At 54.2% G+C, this 23,304-nt stretch overlaps 1 protein-coding gene across 1 annotated transcript in view; it reads right to left on the reverse strand.

The window, feature by feature from the left end:
* Positions 1–23,304, reverse strand: part of Kif21b (kinesin family member 21B) — a 47,340-nt gene that overhangs the window by 23,000 nt on the left and 1,036 nt on the right. The window contains exons 3-16 of the mRNA XM_013017305.1: positions 12,591–12,702; positions 9,977–10,199; positions 9,512–9,694; positions 7,075–7,224; positions 6,835–6,969; positions 6,315–6,482; positions 5,880–5,995; positions 5,237–5,432; positions 4,345–4,534; positions 2,543–2,606; positions 2,222–2,440; positions 1,807–1,888; positions 1,293–1,410; positions 103–294 (exon numbers count right to left, since the gene is read on the reverse strand). Of these exons, the coding sequence (XP_012872759.1) occupies positions 103–294; positions 1,293–1,410; positions 1,807–1,888; positions 2,222–2,440; positions 2,543–2,606; positions 4,345–4,534; positions 5,237–5,432; positions 5,880–5,995; positions 6,315–6,482; positions 6,835–6,969; positions 7,075–7,224; positions 9,512–9,694; positions 9,977–10,199; positions 12,591–12,702 (2,148 nt within the window). The remainder of the gene's footprint in view (positions 1–102; positions 295–1,292; positions 1,411–1,806; positions 1,889–2,221; positions 2,441–2,542; positions 2,607–4,344; positions 4,535–5,236; positions 5,433–5,879; positions 5,996–6,314; positions 6,483–6,834; positions 6,970–7,074; positions 7,225–9,511; positions 9,695–9,976; positions 10,200–12,590; positions 12,703–23,304) is intronic.

Below are 23,304 nucleotides of genomic sequence, written 5' to 3' on the forward strand. Positions count from 1 at the left end.
CAGAAGTCCATGTGTAGAAGGCCAGGTTTCTCCCAAAGCCTTCCACAGATGGCTGTGTTGTGACAGAGGCTGGGCCAGGGCAGAGCAAGGCTGTGGGCTCACTCAGGTTCTGCAGCACGCGGTCACGCTCCAGCTGCGTGTCCCGGATCTTGTTCTGCAGCAGGATCAGCTTCTCCTCGTACTGGTGCTTGAGTGTCTGCAGCCGCCGCTGGCTGTTCTCCAACTCGTCGATCAGCTTCTGCTTGATCTCGATCTCACACGTCAGGTCAGCCAGGTCGGCCTGGAAGTTCACCTCTGCAGGGTCATGGCAGAGCCAGGCTTAGAGCCGAGGCCAGGGCAAGGGGTAGGAGGGGATCACACTTGCCAGTTGAGGGAGCAGGCTTTCTCTGGTCAACTGTGACCAATCAGCAAGCACAAGTGAGTGAAATGTAAACCCCACAGTGGGGCACTGTGCTACAAGATGGGTAACACATTGAAAAGGCAGCTGCAGGAAGTTAGGCATCAGTGGCCCAGGCCTGTGGTCCTAGCTACTCAGGAGACTGAGATCTGAGGATTGGGGTTCAAAGCCAGCCTAGGCAGATTAAATCAAAGAGATTCTTATCTCCAATTGATGAGTAAAACATACAGAAGTGGAGGTGTAGCTCAAGTGGTTAGTGCCAGCCTTGAGTAAAAAAAAGCTAAGGGACTATGCCAAGCCCCTGAGTTTCAGCCCCAGTATCATCACATGTACACAAATGCGTGTGCGCATGCACGCATGTGCACAACCCCCCCCCCAAAGACACGACTGGGCTCAGGAACTGGGAGGAGGTTTTAACATCTTGCTCCTACTGCACCAAGAGGCCAATATCTGCTCATCATCACAGATGACAGGAGACCCTGCTTGGATGGAGGAGGAGACGGCACCTTGCAGGGCTGTGGCCAAAGCCAAGGGGCCAGGCATCAGACCCTATGCAGATGAGCGGGCCTTGGCACCAGAGGAGCCTCGTTCCCAGCCCTGATCTGCACAGACCACACTGGGGAGGGATGGGACCTCCCTGAGCTCATTCAGTACTGATTCAGGGAAGACTCTGAACCTAAGTGCAGGATAGCAGAGGCCTGGACACCCCAAGCTTACAAAGGATCAAGCTAAGCAAAGCAAGTGGGCACACAGGAGCTGGCTTGTCATCTGGGGGCGGGGGGCCCGGAGCACGGACAGCCTCTGAACTTCCTGTGCACCCAGCGCTGACCAGCAGGGCCGCGCGGGCCCTGGCTGCAGGCATCTCATCTCTCCTCCCCCGCCCTGGCCCACGCACCCTTCTCTTCTGGGTCCGAGTCTGAGTCCACCAGGCTCTCTTCGCTGCCCGAGTCCTCGTCCTCATCCTCACGGCCCTCCTCCTCCTCACAGCCACTTTCGTCTCGCTCTTCCTCTTCCTAGGTATCAAACACCATTAGGGCCGTACCAGCCTCAAAAGAGGGGTGTGCGGAGGCCAGGCCAGACACAATGTCTGGCGCAGGGGGGATGAGCATGGGCGGGAGCCAGCCTTGTCTCTGGCAGGGAAAGTACCCCACCCCTAGTGGGCTGAGAGTGGCCTTCGGAAGGAGCCTCTGTCTAGCGTCATCCATTTGGGACCAGGGGAAAGCAAGGGATGGCGATCACCATGGCAACCTGCCAGAGTTATCAGGAAGCTCAAGGGTCAACTGGAAGCAGGTCCCCAGCTCCCCCCCACCCCCCGTCCCTCCATCATACAAAGATGTTGACAGAGCCACTCCCCAAGCCCAGCAAAGACAGGGGTAATGGTGAAGAAGGCCTGGGGGGGCGGTGCTCACCTCCTCAGCCTCATTCTCGTCCGTCTCCTCACTATTTTCCTGTTGAAGTTTTGCCCTCTTTTTGAAGGCTTCCTTGTCTGGGCTGCCCGTGGAAGAAAGGGGAAACCGGATCAGGGTGACTGATGCTGCCTTGAGGAACCCCACCCCTGCAGGCATTGGGGATGGATAAGGGAATTCCTGCACTTGGAGAACCAGTGTCTCTTCTCTAGCTCCGCCCCACCCACACCCCCCACCTGAACTCAAGCTTGAGGGGAAAAGCACAGCAGAGAAGCCCAGCAAGGGGTGGCCTGCCCCAGGTAGCAAAACTGGGGAAGCCCTTGTAGATGGGATGGAGTTGGATGGGGGTGCTCTCTCCTGAACAGAGGAGGGCAGCAGTCTCTGGAGGGTGAGTGGGGGTCCCCGTGTGAGTACTCACCTCTTCCTCCGCTGTCTGACCTCCTTCTTCTTTAGCCGCTCCAGGTCCTGCTTGGCCCTGCGGATCACCTCAGAAGCATCTTCCATGGAGCTGGCTGGACTGGCTGCAAATGCTGGACCGGCTGGAGATGCACTCAGCGAATAGGGGCTCCGTGCTGAGGCCCGAGACAGGCTGCGGCGGAGGGATTCGTTCATGGCCTCACTCTCCAGGAGCTTTGTCCTGCAGGAACCACATCGATGGACAGAGACGGTGAGCTAGCACTGCCCTGAGCCTGCCTGACCAAGGCCGCCAGCCTGTCCACACCCACTAGCCCTCACTCACCGAAGCTCCTCGATCTCCCGGATGTAGTTCTGGATCAGGGCACCAATGGCCTCATTGCCATCACCTGGAAGCGGGGAGGCAGGTGCAATAAAGGAGGTTAAAACAGTGATGACTGGAGCCCAGAGTTCTAAGGCTGCTGGCCTTGTGTCTGCCCCAGGCAGGGTCCCACAAGGCCTTTACCACAAAGGAATCTCCATGAAGGAAATGCTTGCATATGAGCACAGATGTGCCATGCATTGCTGGTAACAGCATGAAATTGAAAACAATCTCAACGTCCATCAATAGAAGGCTGTTAGAATAAATTATTCATCAGCACATATGGACCGTAATGCACTAGTTAAAAAATTAAGTGGGTTTTAATATGGACATTTATCAAACATAATGCTAAATGAACAATGATGCTGGGGGAGTGTACTCAAGCTTGTAATCCTAGTTACTTGGAAGGTGGAGATGGGAGATTGAAGTTCATGGACAGGAAGAGCATAGAAAAATTTATAACTCCATTTCAACCATGATAATGATGACATGAGTCTGTCATCCCAGTGACAGAGAGAAGTTACAACTTAAGAGGATTACAGTCCAGACTAGCTGGGGCGTAAAGAGAGGACCTACCATGAAAATAACACTGCTTGGGGATGGGAAGGTGGCCCAGTGGTAGAGTGCTTGCCTAGCATGCATGAGGCCTTGGGTTCGATTCCTCAGCACTACATAAGCAGAAAAATCTGCAAGTGGTGCTGTGGCTCAAGTGGTAGAGCACTATCCTTGAGCTGAAAAGCTGAGAGATAGTGCCCAGGCCCAGAGTTCAGGCCCCATGACCCCCCCTAAAAAAGAAAGAAAGAAAGAAAGAAAATAACACTGCTTGGTGCTAGTGGATCAAGCCTATAATCTGAGCTGCTCAGGAGGCTGAAATCTGAGGATTGACATCTGAAGCCAGCCCAGGTAGACAAACCTTAGAGACTCATTTCTCCAATTCACCAGCAAAAAGGCTGGAACTGGAGGTGTGGCTCAGCATGTGTGCGAGCCCCGAAGTTCAAGCTTCAGCACCAGTACAAAAAACAAAAATAATAATAGTAACCAACACACAAAAGGGGGCTGGTGAGCACAGACTCTAAGTTCAAGCCTCAGTACCATAAAAAAAGAAAGAAAAAAGAAAAGGAAGCTGGGCATTGGTGGCTCACGCCTGTAATCCTAGCTACTCAGGAGGCTCAGATCTGAGGATTGAGGTTCAAAGCCAGCCTGGGCAGGAAAGTCTGCGAGACTCTTATCTCCAATAAACCAGTCAGAAAACTGGAAGTGGCGCAGTGGTTCAAGTGGTAGAGTGCTAGACTTCAGCTGAGGAGCTTAGGGACAGTGTTCAGGCCCAGAGTTCAAGCCCCATGACTGACCAAAAAAAAAAAAAAGAAAAGAAAAAGAAAAAAAAGGAAAGGAAAAATGAAAGATATAAAATAGTACATATGGTCACATATGTAGACATAGCATATATTCACACTCTTGTATGTACGGGAACATATATATACACTTGATACAAGTGTGCTAAAACACAGGTACATGGGTAGGAGATGCTGAGGGAATTTTCAGCTTTATCTTTTGCATTATATTTTGAAGCATCATTTAACAAGGGGGATGTGTGTGTGCACATGTCATTTGTATCCGACTAGATTTGTTTTCTAATCATTGGAAAACATGTGTAGGTGAGCGGCTCTGTGCACTGACCAGCTGCCTTCGGCTGCCCCCTACAGGGGTAAGGGGTCCTATATACTGGTGCTCTGGGTTGGTCTGCTGCCTGACCCCACATAGCTTACCAGCCTTGGCCAGAAGCAGGTTGGCCTCCTGGCTCATGAGATGGGTGACGCGGTTGTTGATGGCATCGATGGCCTCCTGCATGGCCTTCACCCGCAGCCGCAGTGCCCCGTTCTCCTTCTGCAGCATGGCATTCTCCCGGAACAGGTCACTGTAGCCCTCAGCACCATCTTCCCCAATCACCCGCTTGCCCTGGGAAGGGGCGGGAGAAGCTGTCAGGCACCAAATCTCACAGGACGGGCAGGAGATGAGGCTCTTTCCTCTGTCTTTGGCCTTTCCCAAGGCATGGCTCATGTTTCCCCACCCCAGTTTTCCTAAACCACAGTTCCAGATTCCCGGGGCTCAAAAATCTTACATGATCTCCAGTGTGGTGGCATTAAACTCTTCCCCTACAGTACACGGGTTTCTCATTTGCTTCCTTTTTACATGGCTTCTTCTCTACCTAGAGTGCTTGCCCACCTCCTGGCCAGTAACCTTGTTTGTGCTTCAAAGTCCATATAAGAGGCCTCTTCCATGAGCCCCTCCCTGAGCAGAGCCAACTCTCCTCTGTCCCTTTGCAGCACACTGGCCGGGTCCTTTGGCCCTGGGGTTGACCTGTGGTCTCAGCTGTGCAGGGCAGCATGCTGAGTGGATGTAAGAGCTCCTGGACAGGGTCTGCCCTGGGTATAACCAGAGCCAGTGTGCTCTTCTTCTTGGACTTAGTGTCCTAAAGTCTAGAGGACTCAGCAGTGCTGAATCACCTAGTACTGGGCCCCACACCTGGCACAGAAGACCTGATGAGTGGATGGACAGGCATTGGGGAGGTGAGAGGTATGCTGAGGAGCTCGGAGACTTCAGGGTGGGGATGCAGGTGGGGATGCAGTCTGTATGCAGGAGACCTGGGAGCATGCTCACCGCTTTGTACTCCATCAGCTCCATCTGCAGCCGTGCAATCTCGGCCCGCAGAGCGCTGATCTGCTGGCTGGTCTTGTCCTGGTTCACCACCACCTTGTTCTTGATGTTGCGAGCCCGATTAGCATACTTCAGAGTGTTGAGGGTCTCCATGAAGTCCCGGTCCGAGGGGCTCACACAGGCAATCATGATGGTCTGGCTGGGGTGCATCAGGCAGGCCAAGGATAAGGGACACAGCCAGGTCTCAGAGCAACTGTCTGCGAGGAGAGCTCCTCCTGCTCCCCCTCCATACCCCTCTGCCTAAACACCCAAAAGACCTGGACCACCTGGCTAAGAGTTTCCAGCCAACAAGGGGAGAAAACGGTGATCCCGAACCTCAGAGTCCTCTGCCTGGTAACCAGGCTATGTCATGGGCCCCTGTGTTTTCCCTAGCATTTCCCATCTATTCCTTTTTAGGCTGGATGACTTCCTGTCAGACTCTCTCTCCTTACTGTGCAGATAAGGAAACTGAATCTGAACATAACCGGTCAAAGATCTCAGAGACTTTCAAGGTCCCTGCCTCCAATCTGTCCCGAGCCTCACATCCATCTTCTCCAGGAACCTTCTTGTCTCCCCACTGCATGCCTGGATGTTAGGGGTCAGATACCTGTTGCCCCCCAGAGAGTCCTGGAGGAGCCGGGTGAGCTTGGAGTCCCTGTAGGGCACGTGTACCACCTTCTTGCTCTGGTCTCCCAAAGCGCTGATGACGTTACCCAAGGCCAGCTGTGGAAGACAGACCCTGCCCGTGAGTCCCATCCGAAGGTAGGCCTGTGTGACTCACCAGCCCCAATCATCTGGACCTGCTTTTCTGGCCCTAGCAGCCCCCGGGCTCCCAGGTGATTTATAGGTAGATGAGGTAAACTGGTGAAATCAGGAAGTTGGGGCAGAGCGAGGCCTGAGGGTGAAGAAATAAAGACCCAACAGTAAGGACTCCAGGTGTCCTGGCTACTAGGCAGCCATGGGGGTCACAGAGCCTATAGGAGCCTGAGCAGGGCTGGCTGCTGGGGCTGGCGACCCCACCCCCCCGCCCCCATGTACCTACCAGGCCACAGTTGATGGAGATGCCCTCCTTGGCGCGCTCGCCGGTGGCTCCTGTCCGCTTCAGCCGCTCTGAGCCAGCCAGGTCCACAAAGTGAAACTTAGCGGTGAGTGTCTCATACTCGTTGGTGGGAGCTTGGCCACCAGGAAGCCCTGTTATTGCCTCGTTCACCTACAGCAGAAGCCAGCATCTGACTTGCCCAGTCCCTGCCCCACCTCGCAGCTCCTGGGCCTACAACCCTGTGCCCCACAGCACAGCCATCTAGGAGAGCCAGAGGTCACAGGGTACCTCACCTCTGGCATGGGTAGAGCCCCTGACTGGTATAGCACTTGTACAGGCTGGGTGCTAGAAGTAGTGTTATCCCATTGTACAGATGGGGTAACTGAGGCTCAAGGAAATAAAATCCAAAGAAAAATCAAATGGCTGTGGCAAGCTTCCGCTCTGGTCAGTGAGCTTGGTCGGTGGCTCCTCCTTTGCCCTCCCTGGGATACATGTGGGGCCCCCAGACCCAAGGGCTTCTCACCACGTCAGGCTGGGAACACACGCGCATCTGGCACAGGTGGATGGTGAAGATGGCGTGAGAGCGCGAGCTCTGCACGTTCATCTGGGTGCTGGCCGTGGTGCGCGACAGGGCCCCCTGCTTCAGGCACTGGATCAGCTGGGAACAGACAGACGCACAAGTGAGGACTCGGGACCAGATTCTAGCCTCTCGGGAGCTCCCCCTGTCTGTCCTGCCCTGGACGTCCACCAGACAGATGCTCACCTCCTCCTGGGAGTTGATGAGGCGAGACGTGACGCCCGTGGTATAGATGCCGCCGTTGGCATCCTCGTGGATCTTGATGTTGGACCTGCGGTGGCGGGCGTCAGGGTCACGGGTGCTGTCAAACAGGTCTAGTATCTCCTCATTGTACAGCTGTGCAGAGGAAGAAACAATGATCTGGTGTGTTCCATGGCACAGAGCAGGGCCCCAGAGGCTTTCTCCACTTGCAGAAGTAGAAACGGAGGCCCTGGAGGTTAACTTGCCTAACCCGGGTCCCCTCGGGATTCTGAATTGTTCTCCAGGATAGGGGAAGAAGGACAGCTGGGCCTGGACAGAAGCAAGCTGAGGCTGCCCAAGCTGAACCCAGACCCAGCAGCTCTGGGTCTTGGGGGAGGACTAAGGTTCTAAAAGGAACAGAGGGACAGGGGTCCTGGATGCAGTTGAGGAAGGGAGGACAAGGATTCCAGCAGAGGTCATGGATTACTAGACTGGAAAAGAGGAGATGGAGAGGTGATTCCACACACAAAAGGGCAGAAGGAGAGCTCACAGAGCGGGCAGCCAGGCTCCAAGCCGCTGATCATGATGTCCCTTGGGATGGAGGTGATGGCAACCTCTGGGAGAGGGGGTGAGGGGAGGTGGCCCTGTGCTCAGGAGAGATGAGGAACATGGAAAATGGATGCTGTGGCCCACATGGTGGCAGGTGGCTGGCCAGGAGAAGTTGCATCTCTGGCAGATCTCAGCCAAGGAGATGCCTGCGGCTGGAATCACAGGCAGGGCTGAAAGGACCATCCTGCAGGCAAGGTGCTGGGGCTGGGGTCTGAGGAAAGGGATGGGGCAGCCGGAGCCAAGAGAGTCCTGGGGGGTGAGGTGGGGGGAGGACCAGCCCTCAACATTCCAGGCTTTCATAGCCTTAAAGGGACAGAAATAAACCACAGGAAAGGGAAGAGGAAACAGAAGGAAGAGATGGTGGAGACAGAATGCCAGTCTGTCTGTCTGGTGTGTTGGGACAGACGTACTGCATCATTGGAGGGGTGGGGAATCTTTCTCTGCCAAGGACCATTTGGATACTTACATCATTCTCAGGTCATACAAAATGATCAACAGAGGCAGATGGGCTGCAGGCAGCTGACGTAAGCCACACGTGTGAGCGCATGTGTCGGCCCTATCATGATGTTAGCCCTACCCAATGGTTTTATGGGCCTTATGTGGCTGTACAGAGGTGGGGAACCTTATCAGTCTCCATCCCTGGACTTTAACCCCTTATGGCTCACTCACCCTGTGGCCTGGATTTTCTAGCTAGGTTGTTCTTGAGGCCATGGTAGCAACAGGCCAAGAAGATAGGAAAACGAAGAGATATAAGAGAAAAAGCTTATAGTGATAAACAGTAGGACATACATGTATACACAGACACACAGATGCACGCGTGTGCACACACACACATACACACACACTTGCATACACATACAGTTGATTGGAAGCCAAAGTCCAGAAGGACCCAAAATATAGGTCCCTTACTGAGACTGCTGCATGTTGACGTGCCCATGTGGGAATAGTTGGGAAATTGGGTATGGGGCAGGGGGAGGGGGCAGGCACGAGAAGATGTGGACAGGGCTGTGGCCACATCCCTTCCTCTGAGGGCCAACTAGGGTGCAGTCAGAACACCAGGCCTTGGTGGTAAGAGCTCAGGGATGGGCTCCTGGGGTTAGGGGCATTAGAAATTGAGAATCGGAGCTGCCTAACCAAATGTTCCAGGGAAGAAACAAGGTCAGGCTCTTACTGAGGCCAGCTTGCCCTCCTAGCAGCTTCCCAGAGACCCTTCACAGGGAGAGTTCCTACCTTGTGCTTCCTGAACTCAGAACTCAGAAAAGCCCAGATATGGAAGAGTCCAGAGATCCCCCTCCTCCCACCCTTAGGTCCCAAGCTGATACAATTCTAGGCTGGCACCCTAGGATTCAAGAAGACTCAGAAGGCTAGGTTTCGAATCACCAAAACCCATAAAGGACAGTCAGGGGGCTTGGAGGATTAGAGCAGCCCAGTGGGAGTCAGGAAGAAGAGGGAGAGCCAGAGTGCCACTCGGTGTCTACTTCCTTTCTGGAAGTAGACTATCAGCCCCATTTTGCAGGTAAGACTCAGAGAGGTAAAAGGACAAGCGTAAGGTCACATAACTAAAAGAGTCAGAGCTAGAATCAGCCAGTCAGGACCCAAGATGGTCATAAGGTCATGACTGCAGCCTCATCTGATACCAGGTACACTACTTGAGAGGACCTAACACGTGGTCCTCTGGTTCTTGCTTGGATACTTCTGCAAACAGGGAGCTTACTAGCTGCAGATACCCTCGTGACAACCTGGCTCATTCTGCTGTACAGGAAGAGAGCCCAGCTTTCATGGTCTTATTTCTCCAAACCATTTCCCCCCTGCACCCTCAGTGAGGCCACGGTACCTCCAGGAACTGAGCGCTGACTTTGAACTCAGGCCCAGTTACGCCCTGCTCTTGTGCTCGCTGCTTGCGCTCCTTGATGCCTCGGAAGAGATGTGCGATGGCTCTGGGGATGATGCCCTGCTCCTCCTCCGCCATTGCCGTGTCGAAGCCAGTGCCCATGGTGTACGTCTTCCCGGCCCCTGTCTGCGTTGGCCAAGATGCAACAGGGATGATGGTGCTACCCAGCAAGCCTTGAACCGAGTCCCCTTACCCATCTTCCTCTGGCCATCTTCCCTGCCCAGCTAGTCCCAAAGCCACCCCCAAGGAAGGTTGTAATGACAGCGCTCACTCTACTAGCCAGCCCCATCCCCAGACAACAGACCAAATGGTGTAGCTATGTCTACTGCTTTATCTGTCTCCCCCATCAGATAGGAGAAGGGGAACCAAACCAACATGGAGGGCATTGGTGGGGTAGGGTGGGCTCACCTGCCCATAGGCCAGTACTGTAGCATTGTAGCCCTCGAAGCAGCCCTCGATGAGCTTGCTCACACAGGTTGAATAGATCTGTTCCTGCCAGGTGTCCAGGTCGAAGACAAAATCATAGGTGAAGGCCTTGTCCTTCCCCAGCAGGACCTGGGGCTCCCCCGGGGTGACAGAGGTACAAATATGACAGCCTTCAATCTTCTCTTTTGACAGCTGGGGCCGAATCCTGCCCAGGATGGGAAGAGACCCGGATCAGCCCCAGCCGGAGGGATTGGGGTTCAGACTCTTGCACACATTACCCGCTATGCTTCCATTCCTGCCACCCCCAGAGGACAGTTTTAGAAACACAACAGTCACAACACCAACACCCAAATCAGCAGCTGCTAACATTTACTGAGCACTCAGTGTATAGTGCATCTGTGTTATTCTTTACAAAGCAGTTCATGTATTCTTCACTATATATAAATCTAAGAGGTGGCTCTTACTAGCTTAATTTTAAAACAGGCTAAGAACATTTAAATGTTTTGCCCACGGTTGTACAATGGAAAGTGACAGAGCCAAATCCAAGTCTGTAAGACATGAAAGTGTACACTCCTGGCTAGACCAGGATTCTGGGAATTAGTGTCACTCTGAGTAGAGAGAGAAGAAAGCTCACTTGCTCTAGGGAGACAAAGTTCAGGGCTGGAATTGGGGAAGAAAGGGACAGGCTTGGCAGCTCTCTATGGTTCTCGATCACATTCCCCTGAGACTGAGCCAAGTTTTAGAGATCAGAACCTTTACCAAGGCTTGTGTGGACGCAAGGTTCCTCCATCACATCCACCTCCCTCCCTCATGCCAGGGACCGGTGTCAGTCTCACACACAAGGTTTGGTTCCTCCCAGGAGTCCAGGGGGCAGATCAAGCACAGCCTTGGTGGCCCAGGTCTAGTGGACACATCTAGAATGAACACCACGCCCATTTGGCCCACAGGGTGGGCCCACATCCCAGACCCTGGCAGGCTCTCCCATACCGAGAAGAGAAAGTGGTATCAAGATGGAGTGCAAGAGCCCGCCATGGGCAGGATTATCTCCATCCAGCCACCCCTTCCTCCCTCTTCGAAGCAGCATCACCATGACAAGGTCCGTATGGCAACCAAACAGGAGCCAGTGAGCATGCGTGTGCAGAGATTCGCAGAAAGCACCCCCAAGCACTTTTAAAGTGAGAGGTGGGGGTGGGGCTCTAATGCCCATGGGCTCACACAAGCCAGCCCTGTCAGCCCGGTACTCACAATGAGCCGCTTGTCAGACTCCTCTCACTAAGCCAACATTTACCGAGGGAAGAAAGGAAGAAGAGAGGCTCAGCCAGCAACCACCCAGGGCCCAGAGGCGCCTGGCCACTGAGCCCAGGGCCTCCAAGTCACCATCGGGTCCCTGTCCTGAGTTGCCCCAGGCCCAGGCTCACTTAGAGCTGCAGGCTGGTTAGGTAGGTGTTCACCTGAGCCAGTTAGCCTGCATTTGCCTTGGGGAGGTGGAAATCCCTAGAGGGGAGTAAACTAGTCCAGTTCCACACACACACACGGATCTGTCTGGCTTTCTATAGAAATATTTCCTCGGAGGCATGAACAGGTCCTCACGGGTAAATGGCTCTCTCCGAAAGCAAAGAAACCCAAGGAGGCTAGGTAGAAGCTTTAGTTAGGTGTTCTGGGCCATGCTGACATGAGAAGCCAGCTTCCTAGGCTCCCCCAGAACTGGTTTGTGACTGGGAACGGCATCCTCCCTCCAAGATTTTTATTAGCATCAATTAGTTGTATGAAGGGATTTTATCTGACATGTCCCTATATGGTATACAATGTATGTTGATCAGATTCACCCCTCCATCACTCTCCCCAGTCACTAGAGCTGATTCTCAGTTGCCCCCTCTGCATATCCAGACCAAGAACTTGACACCCCAACCTCCACATCAGACCTCAGTGCCAGCAGCCTCCTGCCTAGACCTCAGCCTCAGCCTTGATCACGGCAGCTGACGCACTCTAGGCTCTCACTGGACAGAAGGGAGAGGGCCTACATGCTGACTCTGTAACTCCTGACCTCACAACAACCCCATGAGGTTACTCTGAGTACTTCATTGACAGATGAGGAAACTGTGGTGGGGTCACCCAGAAGCACAGACAGTGAGGAGCCAGTGCAAGCTCAGGCAGACACTGCCGGGTAGACAGTCCTTCAGACAACTACCTCCAAGGATCAGGACTCAGAGGGCCTGGTCCGGGAAAGCTGCGGGGGTGGGGGGGCAGCACAGGTAGTGGCTACAGAGAGTGGGGTTGGTGCTGTATATGGGACAGGAATCTGGAGCTCTGGCCTGAGCCTGTGGGGCGGAAGAGCAAGTCACTTCCTCCCAGGGCAATCAGGTATAAACAGGTAAAAGAGGGTCTTGCCCAGGCAGCCTCCGGGGACCCTTGATCTACGCAGGCACGCTTAGCTTCTGAGGACACCCTCCCCAGCACGTGGCTGTCTGTGATGGGATTTCTGGATCCAGTTCAAATACCATTTAATTACTGCAGGCAGATGGCAACACTGGCGATTGGGAGAAATCAAATCAGCATCCCTGGGGAGAGTGCGGGAGTGGGGAGTCAGCCCTGCTACCAGAGCCCTTCAATGAGCAGGATGGGTGGCAGGGGGAGAAGGGGCGGCGGCTCCTTTGAGCCCAGACCATCTGAGGGGCCTGCCGCCAAGCGAGAGCGGGCAGAGGGGCAATCTGGAAGGGTAGAAAAGTTGTATGAAGGGGTTTTATCTGACATGTCCCTATATGGTATACAATGTATGTTGATCAGATTCACCCCTCCATCACTTTCCCCAGTCACTAGAGCTGTGGGCTCTGGGCTGTGGGCTCTGAGGGGCATTTATCCAGAGACCCTTGGTTGACATGTGGGGTTGTCTAGGGTCACAGCCTCATGTTGGTGCATCCAAAGCACCAGGATGCTTTGCTGGGGTGTGGGTGGGTGAGCAGAAGAAAAGAAAGTACCAGCTGGGAGGTAAGAAGACACGGGCCCTGGACAAGTTATAATTCCCAAAGCCACTGACATCGGAGAGAAAAGGTGCCAGTCCCAGGAAGGCTGAGTGACTGCGGATGCAAAGCCAAGACGCAGAGTTCACAGATGCCTTCCCTGCGCTGGTGCGGGGCCGGGCCACCCACACAGATGACCATCCTCACCCGACGCCCTGAGCTAGGGATTTCAACCCCTATTTCTCAAAAAGGAAAGTGGAGGTTTGAGGCAGGTTACATCATTCACACAGTAAAGACAGCGGAGACGGGAGCCAGCCCTGAGTGCTTGATGCTTCTCTGGCTGCCTCCCACCCAGAGAGCTGTCAGTCCCTAAATGGGGAAGGAAACCCTGCCCCCGCTCCACCCCCAGCACCACGGGCAGAGCTGGGGCCTCTGGAAGGAGCACCACGTGTCCATTCACACAGTGCCAACCTGGGCACTGGGCTGCCCTGCCTCCCAGGATATACAACCTAGTGGCCAGTCCTCCTGGGCTCTCTCCCCGCCATAACCTGCCTTGTGGAGAAGTGCAAATCCATGGTCCACGGGGGACAGAAGGAGCACTTGAAGACCCGCACAGGCTCCTCGTCTAGCCTCGGCCCTCTCACAGCCTGAGCTGTGGTCTCCAGCTGGGTTATCTAGATCTCTCCTCAAATGTAATTTTCTAAGAACTTTCTCAGCACAGGCTAGCTGGTCCCACCAGAGAAAGAAGTTTTTCCTCACAGTAGGGTGGCTAGGATGGGAACCATTCATAGCTTATTCCTCCCTGAAGCTTGAGAAACGGGGTCAAGGGTCAGTCTCTGGGGTCTTCCTATTACCCCTTAGACCCTAGGAGCCAGATAAGGGTACAGTAGGCAAACCATTGTCAAGCACAGAATGTAAGAAGGGGAGAAAAAAAATCAGTGATCAAGATCAATTAAAACTTAATGCAGCTGGGCTGGGAAGGTGGCTCAGTGGTAGAGTGCTTGCCTAATATGCATGAAGCCCCAGGTTCAATTCCTCAGTACCACATAAGCAGAAAAGGCTGGAAGTGGTGCTGTGGCTCAAGTGGTAGAGTACTAGCTTTGAGCAAAAGCAGCTCAGGGACAGTGCCCGGGCCCTGAGTTCAAGCCCCAGGACTGTCTAAAAAACAAAAACAAATTTAATGCAGCCAGGTGCCAGTGGCTCAGGCCTGTAATCCTAACTACTCGGGAGTCTGATATCTGAGGATCATGATTCAAAGCCAGCCCGGGCAGGAATAATCTGTGAGACTCATCTCCAATAAACTACTCAGAAAAAGCTGGAAGTGCTCAATTCATAGAGCGCTAGCTAGCCTTGAGATCAGAGAGGCTCAGGGATAGAGCCCAAGCCCGGAATTCAAGCCCCAGAACAGGTAAAAATAAAACAAAACTTAATGCAATATTTAAAACAACCAAATTGGCAAACTAAGGCCCACAGGCCAGCTGTCACAAGGCTCCACAGATCCTTTCTGAATCTAAAGTAGGCTCATCCACTTCCAGCCTTCCTGCAGCCCTTCTTGATCCTACAGAAAGGGAAGGCCAGTGGCCATCACAGCCCAGGCTCAGAAAGCACCCCCCCCCCCAATCTCCCAGAACAGAGCCTGCCTATTCGCCACTTGGCAACCTGCAGGTTGAGCAGCAGGCTGAAAGGGCCCACCGCTTTTTAGAGGCAGGATCTGGCACCAGCCCGAGGTTGCCGCGCTTCCTCTGCTCATAATTGGGCAAGGGCTGGGGTGATGTGGGCAGCCATCCCCCACCCTGGAGCCCCTTTCTCCTCAGCCACCCCCACCAGCTTGGTGCCCGCTGACAGGAGACAAAGGCAGCCAGCCAGAGCCCAGGGCTGTGGGGAAGAGCTGAGCTCAGCAGTTGCTCAGCTCTTCGGGGAGCTAGGAGGCCAAGGTGGAAGGGAGGACAGAGGAAACAGGGGGAGAGGCAGGCCCAGGGGATGCAGAGGCAGGGCCAAGGAGAGGAAGCTCTCTCTACAGAGGGTAACAACGGGCACATCCGGACATGTGGTTGGAGACTGACATCCAACCTCACAAATCCAGCCTCACCCCTAACCCCGTCCTTAGCAACATCACTCAGAGTAGGCCACGCCCCCATCCTGGGAGCTCCACCCAGTGACCTTGGACTCCTAAGCAAGCGTTGGCTCACCTAAGTGAAGGCAGTCCCACCCAAGCAGATGGCTGCGTTCCTCCCTCAGGTTCCTGACTAACCTGCCCTTCCCAAACCTTACTTCCGGACCTCTAAGATAGCAGCCCTAGGCTGGGTCTTATCTTTCACTGCTGGGGCAGAACTGGAATCAGGAACTATTTCTGAATCCTAGAGAGTTCTCACAAAGAAAGCTTCTTATAAAGATGATGCATGATCTGATTCCTGCTACCTTTCTTTTGCTGGAAGCCATTACACCCCTGATAAGTAAACATTCTCTTTTTTTTTTCTCACCCCCCCCATAAACATTCTTTTAATAACCACCACACTGCTGCCCAAGGAGCGAGACTGCCTCTTGCTAGACCCATGTAGGTCATCATACTGGATCACTTTGTTTTAAGGTGAGCAGTTTTGTCTCTAACTTACACATGAGGGCTCAGAGAGCAGTTGAGTAGCGTGGATGAGTGTGAGTGTGTGTGTGTGTGTGTGTGTGTGTGTGTGTATTGGTACTGGAGCTTGAACTCAGGGCCTGGGTGCTGTCCTGTAGTTTTGTTGTTCAAGGTTGGCACTCTACCGCTTGAACTACCCTCCACTTCCAGCTTTTTGCTAGAATTTGTCTGCCCAGGCTGGGTTCAAACCTTGATCCTCAGGTCTCAGCCTCCTAAATAGCTAGGCTTGCAGGTGTGAGCAGCCTGGGGGCCTAGCAAATTAAGTAATTCAGCTCTCAGATAGCTAACACAGGAGTATGATCTATAAAGACCACATTTAGTGGCCATCAGCCTCTCCAGAGGAGAGCCTGGGAGACCAAGCGATCATGCACCTGCTCTCTGGGGTGTGATGTACACTTGGAGGACCTCTAGACTAAGATACCCTGTCCTTAGGCCCTATCTCAAAGGCTTTCATACCAGAGACTGGAAACTTGAACTAGATCCACCCCTCCAACTAATATGATGAAAAAAGTTCCAGGGGCTAAAAGCCTACCTGCTCTTTGCTCTAATAGACCACTAATGTCTTACTGGAATCTTCCAAGACTAGTGGGTTAGTGCAAAGTCAGGAAGCTCATCATTCAGTCTCCGGGTGTGTTGCACCCAAGTTTCTAGGGGGACAGGGGGAGCAAAGATGCCTTCAGCTCCCCGCTCCTTGTACCCAGCCTCAAATTCACATGCTAGGCTCCAACCGCAGGTGGCAGGGCAGAGTGAGAGCCAAGCTACTGTATCCTCCAAGGTGAGTTTGTGTCCATGGCTGTGTGTTTGTGTGTGTGTGCAGGGGACAGGAAAGAGACCCCGAGATGAACCCCATGATCTCTAGCTTCCCTAGCACATAGGATGGCTTTGCTGTTGTGACCTGCCAGCTCTTCCTCACCAGTGACTAACAGGGAGAACTTAAGCTACAGCAGGAGGGATTTAGCTAAGCTAGCAGGAAGGGAGAGCCTGAGGTGAGTGAGAAGGAGTTGGTCTGTGGAATCTTCTCCCTCAGCAGCCATTCCTGTGGAAAAACTGGCTTGTCTTCTTCTGCACATTCCCTAACCCCAGTCCTCATCTGAAAAGGACAAAACCCAATATCTAGTGCGTACCTGGACGACAAGCTCACTTACTCCCACAAACACAGGTAAGGCGCTGATGGCCCCCGTTTCTCAGGCTCAAAAGGTGAAATTTAACAAGCCCGAAGTCACCCAATTTGTAACGGTGGAAATGAAAGCCAAACCAGTCCTGCCCGTGTCCAATCCTGCCGCATTTACCAAGCAATTCTGCAGCAGGGCGGGAGGAAAGTGATCCCTTCAGAGAATGTCCTAGGCTGATCCCACCAACAGCTGCCAGCGGTGCCACCGGCAGCCTGCTGGGAAATTATTCTCCCTATGTTGTAGCTAAAGGAGGCTGGAGCTGGGGCATGGCAAAGGATGGAGCAGCATTTCTCTGCAGGAGAGGGAAGATGTCGACACCCCTTCCCGCCCTCTCCCCCCGCATGTCAGCGAGCACCCTCTTCTCCTCCTCCTTCTGGCAGCCTGCCAACCCAGGGGGAGGCGGCTGGAAGCAAAACCTCTGCTCTCCCAGGGGAATCTGGCTCCCAGACACCCCGGGGGATTTTAGCTGACTGAGCAGAGAGCCCGGTCTTCTCTCCATCAGGGTGACAAGAGCCAGTTTAGGGGTGCTGACCCTTTAAGCTGAAGTAGGAAAGTTGGGCTGGGGGGGGCAGGGGGGGAGGCAAAGCTAGCAAAGCTCTCCAGAGACAGCAGGAAGGTCTTGCTGCACACACACACACACACACACACACACATACATACACACTTTCCCCAGGTATACTAGACTTGCCCCCTGCCTGGCTCTGAACCCCTAAACAAGCAGCTTTTTAATAGGGTTCAAGGACAGGGGTTTACAAGGCCCTGGTAGGCTTGGTGAAAGGGGTCTGCCAACCATCTCTGCCTGACTTTTGCCCTTGATCATGTTCTTTTTGCCCCTGACCATGTGGAGTTGGGGCATGGGCAACCCATGAAATTTCCAGGGGACCTTGAAACACTGACCCAAAATACAGGGTTCAGGGCCTTGACCTCACATTGTCCTAAGGGGATGGATGTCTTTGACCTTCCTCTTACTTCATGCCAGAGTACTTAAGGCTCAAGTGAGTTCTGAGTCATGCTCAGGGACTGGTGGGTGAACAGGACAAGGAGCCTGCTATGAGAGGACACGGGAATAGGGGCATGCTCATGGTCCCCAGGGCAGCAGAGGGACCCCAGAGAGAAGGCTGTGAGACTAAGGTCCTTACCCCCTCATCTAGCTACCAGAAACCAGGGGAAAGGGGCCAGGCCTGTTCTGAGCTGGAGGCCCCTCAGCTCACCTCGGTCAGTCTGGGAGTTTCCTGAGCGGCCTGTTCTGGGTCTGCCTCCCAGGCCCTGGGAAGAAGTGCCACTCAGCTGTCCCACCCCCATCTCGGGGCATCTGGCAGGGGTTTCCCATGACCTTCAGAGAGGCGGGAGACAAGACAAAGTCAGGCCTATCCCAGAGTCCACTGGAGAGCTGTGACAGCATTTGCATCTGCTGGGGAACAGTTCATGGAGAGTAGGCCCTGGGGACGCTTGGGGCTGAGGAATGCAGAGCAGCAGGCAGCTGGCTGGCTGAGGGGGACTGTGGAGGGCTGAGTTCCCCCCCACACACGGGGTCTGTGCCCAGCCCCCACGGTAAGCCTGGGCTTACAGCACACATGCTCAGGTAGGGCCAGTCTAGCCTTCAGCAAGGGCAGGCAGGTATCACCCTGGATGGCAGAGGCAGCGAGACAATGCTTGCTCTCCTTTCCACACCCCAGAACTGTGGTGATCAAAGAGGGAGCCTTGGGGCTGGGAAGGCGGCCTAGTGGTAGAGTGCTTGCTTCGTATGCTCAAAGCCCTGGGTTTGTTCCTCAGCACCACATACACAGAAAAAGCCAGAAGTCGCGCTGTGGCTCAAGTGGTAGAGCGCTAGCCTTGAGCAAATCAAACTCAGGGACAGTGCCCGAATCCTGAGTTCAAGCCCTAGGACTGGCAAAAAAAAAAAAAAAAAAGAGAGAACAAACAACAAAAAGAGGGAGCCTTGTAGAGAATAGGGCTCTTGGGCCAAAAGGCTGCCACCTGCACTCTGCTTCACAGCTCACTGCACTAAGCCCCGCCCCTTCCCAAACTCCACCCCTCCCAAAGCTCCACCCCTGCCCCTCCAGGTAGGACAGAAAGCATGGCCCCTCTGTGGTGCCCCCTCCAGCTGTTCTAATGGAGAGGGGCAGGAAGAGGCTGCTTTTCTCTTGAAAGCTCTCTATGTGTTGCTGTCCAGAGGGCAAAATGAAGGGCTGGGCAGCCCAAGACACCTGAGGTTTTTGACCTTTGGAAGGAAACCGGCAGCAGGAGGAGTCATGGGTGCCCCCAAAACTCAATTTCCTAGAGAGCCACCAACGGGATAGATGCAGGGATCTAAGAAAGGGAGGATGAGGGGAAGAAAGAAGCTTTCCAACCACAAGAGGACCACTGGTGACCATCAACCAACCCTTTGCCAAGTGACACCGTAAGACAAAGTCCGGCAGCCTCACTCCTTGCCCCACATCTGCGCCACATCTATGTCACGCCCCTGCCCCTGCCACGTTCCTTTCACGTTACAGTGTGTGGTAGGACAGCCTCAGAAGAACCGGGTGGGCAGCGGCGAGACTCTAGCTGCTGGATGGCAAGGCAAGTGAGCTGAGCGTGTACTTGAGAGGGCCTGAGTTCAGATCCTCCCACCCCCAGCCACCCTCCACGTTTGCTCATCTGCACACTAGAAGTCTCATCAGTTATGGGTGGGCCTGGGGGATAGTATGGGCACAATGCCTGGCACAGAGGAAAAATCAGTCCATGGGTTTTGGCCACTTCCTAGATCAGTATCCTTCCCTCCATACCATGTTGTCCTGCTCTAAATAAACAAAGTGGGGCAGAGAGGAGACCATTTTACAGTTCACCACATCTTAAATGACAGGGGTGGCTCTGAGGTACATTTAATTGAGGGCTTATTTTGTTCACACATTTTATTCATTCCTTAGGAGTCCCACCTGCCTGTTATTCCCTCCAGGAATTATTCATATGCTCTCGACTTTCTCCATTTCTACTGCTCTGTACAAATCAACCAGGGATTCCCATTCTCCAGTGTGGAGAATTGAGGTCCAGAAGGACATATAGGGAGGGAGCCCCAGGACCCGTCTAGTAGATGAATTACCTTGGCTCCAGCCCTGCCCTTTGCTCCCAGAGCATCTAGAGTAAGGGTGGCAGGCAGGTGTCACCTTTGTTATTTCCCTAGCCCAGCCCCACCCACTCTCCACTTGAGGTTTTCAAAAGCTGAGGTCCAATCAAGCTAGGCCGCTGGGTAGAGGAGGGAGGCGGTTTCCCCGGCTTGTGGTTACTACACTACACTTCCTTGTGGTGACATAAGCCCAGCTTCTACAGCGGGAGGCCACCAAGGTACCCAGGTTCCCACCACAGTCTGTACAAGGTCCTGGATTGGGCCTCAGTTTCCCAGATCTGTAAATCTGGATAGCATGAGACACAACTGGTATTACATAGCACTGTGTGGCTTTGGGCTCCTGAAAACACCACCACACGCCTATGTCTACAATATCTCCACCCCCCTCCCTCCCCGCCAATTCAAAATTGACAGTCATTGACCAAGATTTCAGAGTAGCTCAGAACTAAGGAACCCCAGTGGGAGGAGGCATGGGCCGGCCTATCACTGTCTCCGGGGTCCCTGGCCCGTGCTTCCCCACCCTATAGTTTAAGCTGATGGATGTGGACAGGCCAAGGCACCTCCTCCTCACAACAGACTACCGGAAGGAAGCTTTGAGGAGCCAGGCAGAGATAAGGGGGAGGGGGCTAGGCAACACTAAGGGCTCCCCTTGTGTGGAGGGGGGGGCTCAGAGCTGGGGGCTTAAAAGGGTCTTAAATAAACTCACCACATGACTTGGCTTCCTTCCCCAATTTCAGCTTTGCCAACTTGTGTTTCTTAACAGCCACCCTCTCTCCCCTGATTTGTCAGGAGGCCTGTATTTCTGCAGCTGGGGGCGGGTCACAGCTTAGCCTCTCCCCAGCAGCTTTGCTGCCCATCCTATCCCCCCCACCCCAGGTAAAGGCCAGGAAGTGCACTGTCCATATCGTATAATACACGAGGATTAAAGGATAAAGGGACATAGGACAGCAAAGGCTGGCCTGGCACTCCAGTGCAAAGCTAACAAGCCTGAGTTCAGGAACAATTGGACAACACTTTACCTAGCGAACCTGGGGGGGGGGGACAGGTTGTGTGACTTTCTTGGGGGGGGGCGCTGCCCATACCTAGTTTCTTTCTCCTAATCTCAAAATCCCAGGTCCTCCAATGGGTCCTCAGAGTCCAGGCCTTCCCAAGAGCACTTTGTAGTTAGCCAGCTTTGATCCTTATCCTAGATTAGAGGCCAAGAGCCCAGGCCCTGGCATTTCTCTCCTAAGAGCCAGAGCCTCCCCCTCTCCCTAACAGGTATGCTAGACTCTCTGCCTGCCTGTCCAAAAAGCTGGACTCCAAGGCCTACCCCAAGGTACCCTGAAGGGAATTCAGAAAGTATTTCTGGTAAAGAATTTCCAGGATGGCTGAAAAGCGATTGCCTTGAGGTAGTGAGTGCTGGGGCTGTTCAATGCGCCACTCAACTGCAACCCCAACCTAGACTTTTCAACGGGACCCGTGATTTTGGCGGGTGGGGGAGGGAAGGAGATACCAAAGCAAGCAGGACTCCCCCTGCAGCATGTCACATCTGCTCCCCTCCCAGCCGCAGCTCTCTGATTAGAAACTGGGTTCTGTCCAGGCATTGTCTGCCTTCCACGGCCGGCTGCGCATGGAGCTCTGGCGTGTGCCAGGCTGGACTATCACACAGCAGCGCTGGAGAGCAGAGCTCAGGGGTGGAGTGGGCAAGGCTCTCGCCTTCAGATGCTCAATTCCCCCCAGCCTCCAGCCATCAGCATCTCAAGACTGGAAAGATCTCCCCCCCCCCCCGACAAAACCCCAGGAGAAGGCAGGCACCATCCTGTCACAGTAGGAGGGGGCCCAGGGATCTTCTGGTGGTAGGAATGGACAGGTAACACCCGATTTCCTCGCTGTCTACACAGGTAGGTGTCCATCCCCTGGGGCTCCCCAACTGGTATCTCCACATTTTATCACGCCAAATCTTGTCTGGGGACCCTGAGCAGAGGTGGCAGAGGTCCTTTGTCTCTCTCCTCCAAGATGGAGTCTAAAGGAAAGCCCCTACAGAAGGGGCACTGGGTCCCTTCTTTCCTAGCCTTGGTTTATACCCGGTGGGGGTTATCGCTTCATTTGCCTTTTATGGTACTGGCTTCTCCTCATCTGCAGTAGATGCCATATTTACATTTCTCACCCATGTACCTCTCTCTCTCTCTCTCTCTCTTCCCTCCCTCCCTCCCTCCCTCGACCTCCAAGAGGTCCTGGTGCAGTGTCAGCCCCAATAGCAGCCAGGCCCCACCCCATCAGGCACCTGCCTGGCTGGCTGGCTCCTCTTTGTCTCAGGCTGTTCTGTGCCAGGAAAACTGAGCTCAAGTGATGCTGAGTGCTGCCTGAGGGGTGGGGTGGGAGTGGGGAATCCCTCAATCTCCCTCCCTCAATCCCAGAGTTGTCCTAAGCTGCAGTGGCCTGTCTCTTTGGGCCATGTAGCTGGGGACAGCTGCCCCCGGGGCCAGAAATGGAGAAGCTTGTCCATTGCCATCTTTGACCCCATATAGAAGCAACTTCCAAGGACTGCTGGAATCTAGGTCACTGTGACCGAGGAGATCTGGAGACCTGTCTCAGAGACCCACCTAGCCCTGGAACATTCTCCTTCCCCCTTCATACAAGGCTGAGACAGACAGAGGCTCTTCTCTCTTGTCCCTCCCCCCATACCTCGGTGGCCAGTTCCAGGCTGATACTCTCCCAATAGCCCCCTCTCAAAGAGGAAAACCCCCAAACAAAAACAGAAGGGCTGGTGTGGTGTGAAGCCGCTCCACCCAGCACAAAGAACACAGATGGTTTAACTTTGCAGTGTTTCCTGCCTCTGCACCTCGGTGTGCTCCTCCCCACAGAACCCACCCTGGCTGGTCCTCTCCCTGCAGTGAAAGCCTGTCCCGGGAACCCTTCAAGAGCCATAGGGACCACAGAAAGGGTGACCGCAGCCCTCCTCCACTTGCTCAGTGCCACCTGAGTGACAGGACATCACTGTCACACCCTCCCTCCATCTCAGAAGCTGGGTCTTCTGAGACACAGGGCTTCCTCCCTCCTCCGGCCCCCAGGAGGGCCGGCTGGACCTTTCCAGAAGCCAAGGCTTTCCAGGGAAGGCCAGGGCACCATTCCAGCCCTTCCGTGGGACCTGCAGATCTTTGTCCCCCAGAACCCGCTCTCGGGACGGTGTGCAGCCTTGGCTGGCTGAGAGCAAACGCCCAGAACTGACTGACTGGGATAGATGGGGGGGGGGTTCCCCTCCAGCACCCCGTGATGAGACAGCAGCCTCGTGGGGAGGCGAAGAGGAAACGCGCAGACGCTTCGGCCGGGGCCAGGGCTTGGGTGTGAAATACCGGATTTCCTTGTTTATTCGATTTTCGGATCATTAAGGGCTCCCCCAGGGACCCGAAATTACCACCCAAACAAAGCCACCTTCCAGCAGTCGGCCGGGCCAGCGC

The sequence above is a fragment of the Dipodomys ordii genome, unplaced genomic scaffold (genome assembly GCF_000151885.1).
Source record: "Dipodomys ordii isolate 6190 unplaced genomic scaffold, Dord_2.0 Scaffold35, whole genome shotgun sequence".
Classification (NCBI taxonomy): domain Eukaryota; kingdom Metazoa; phylum Chordata; class Mammalia; order Rodentia; family Heteromyidae; genus Dipodomys; species Dipodomys ordii.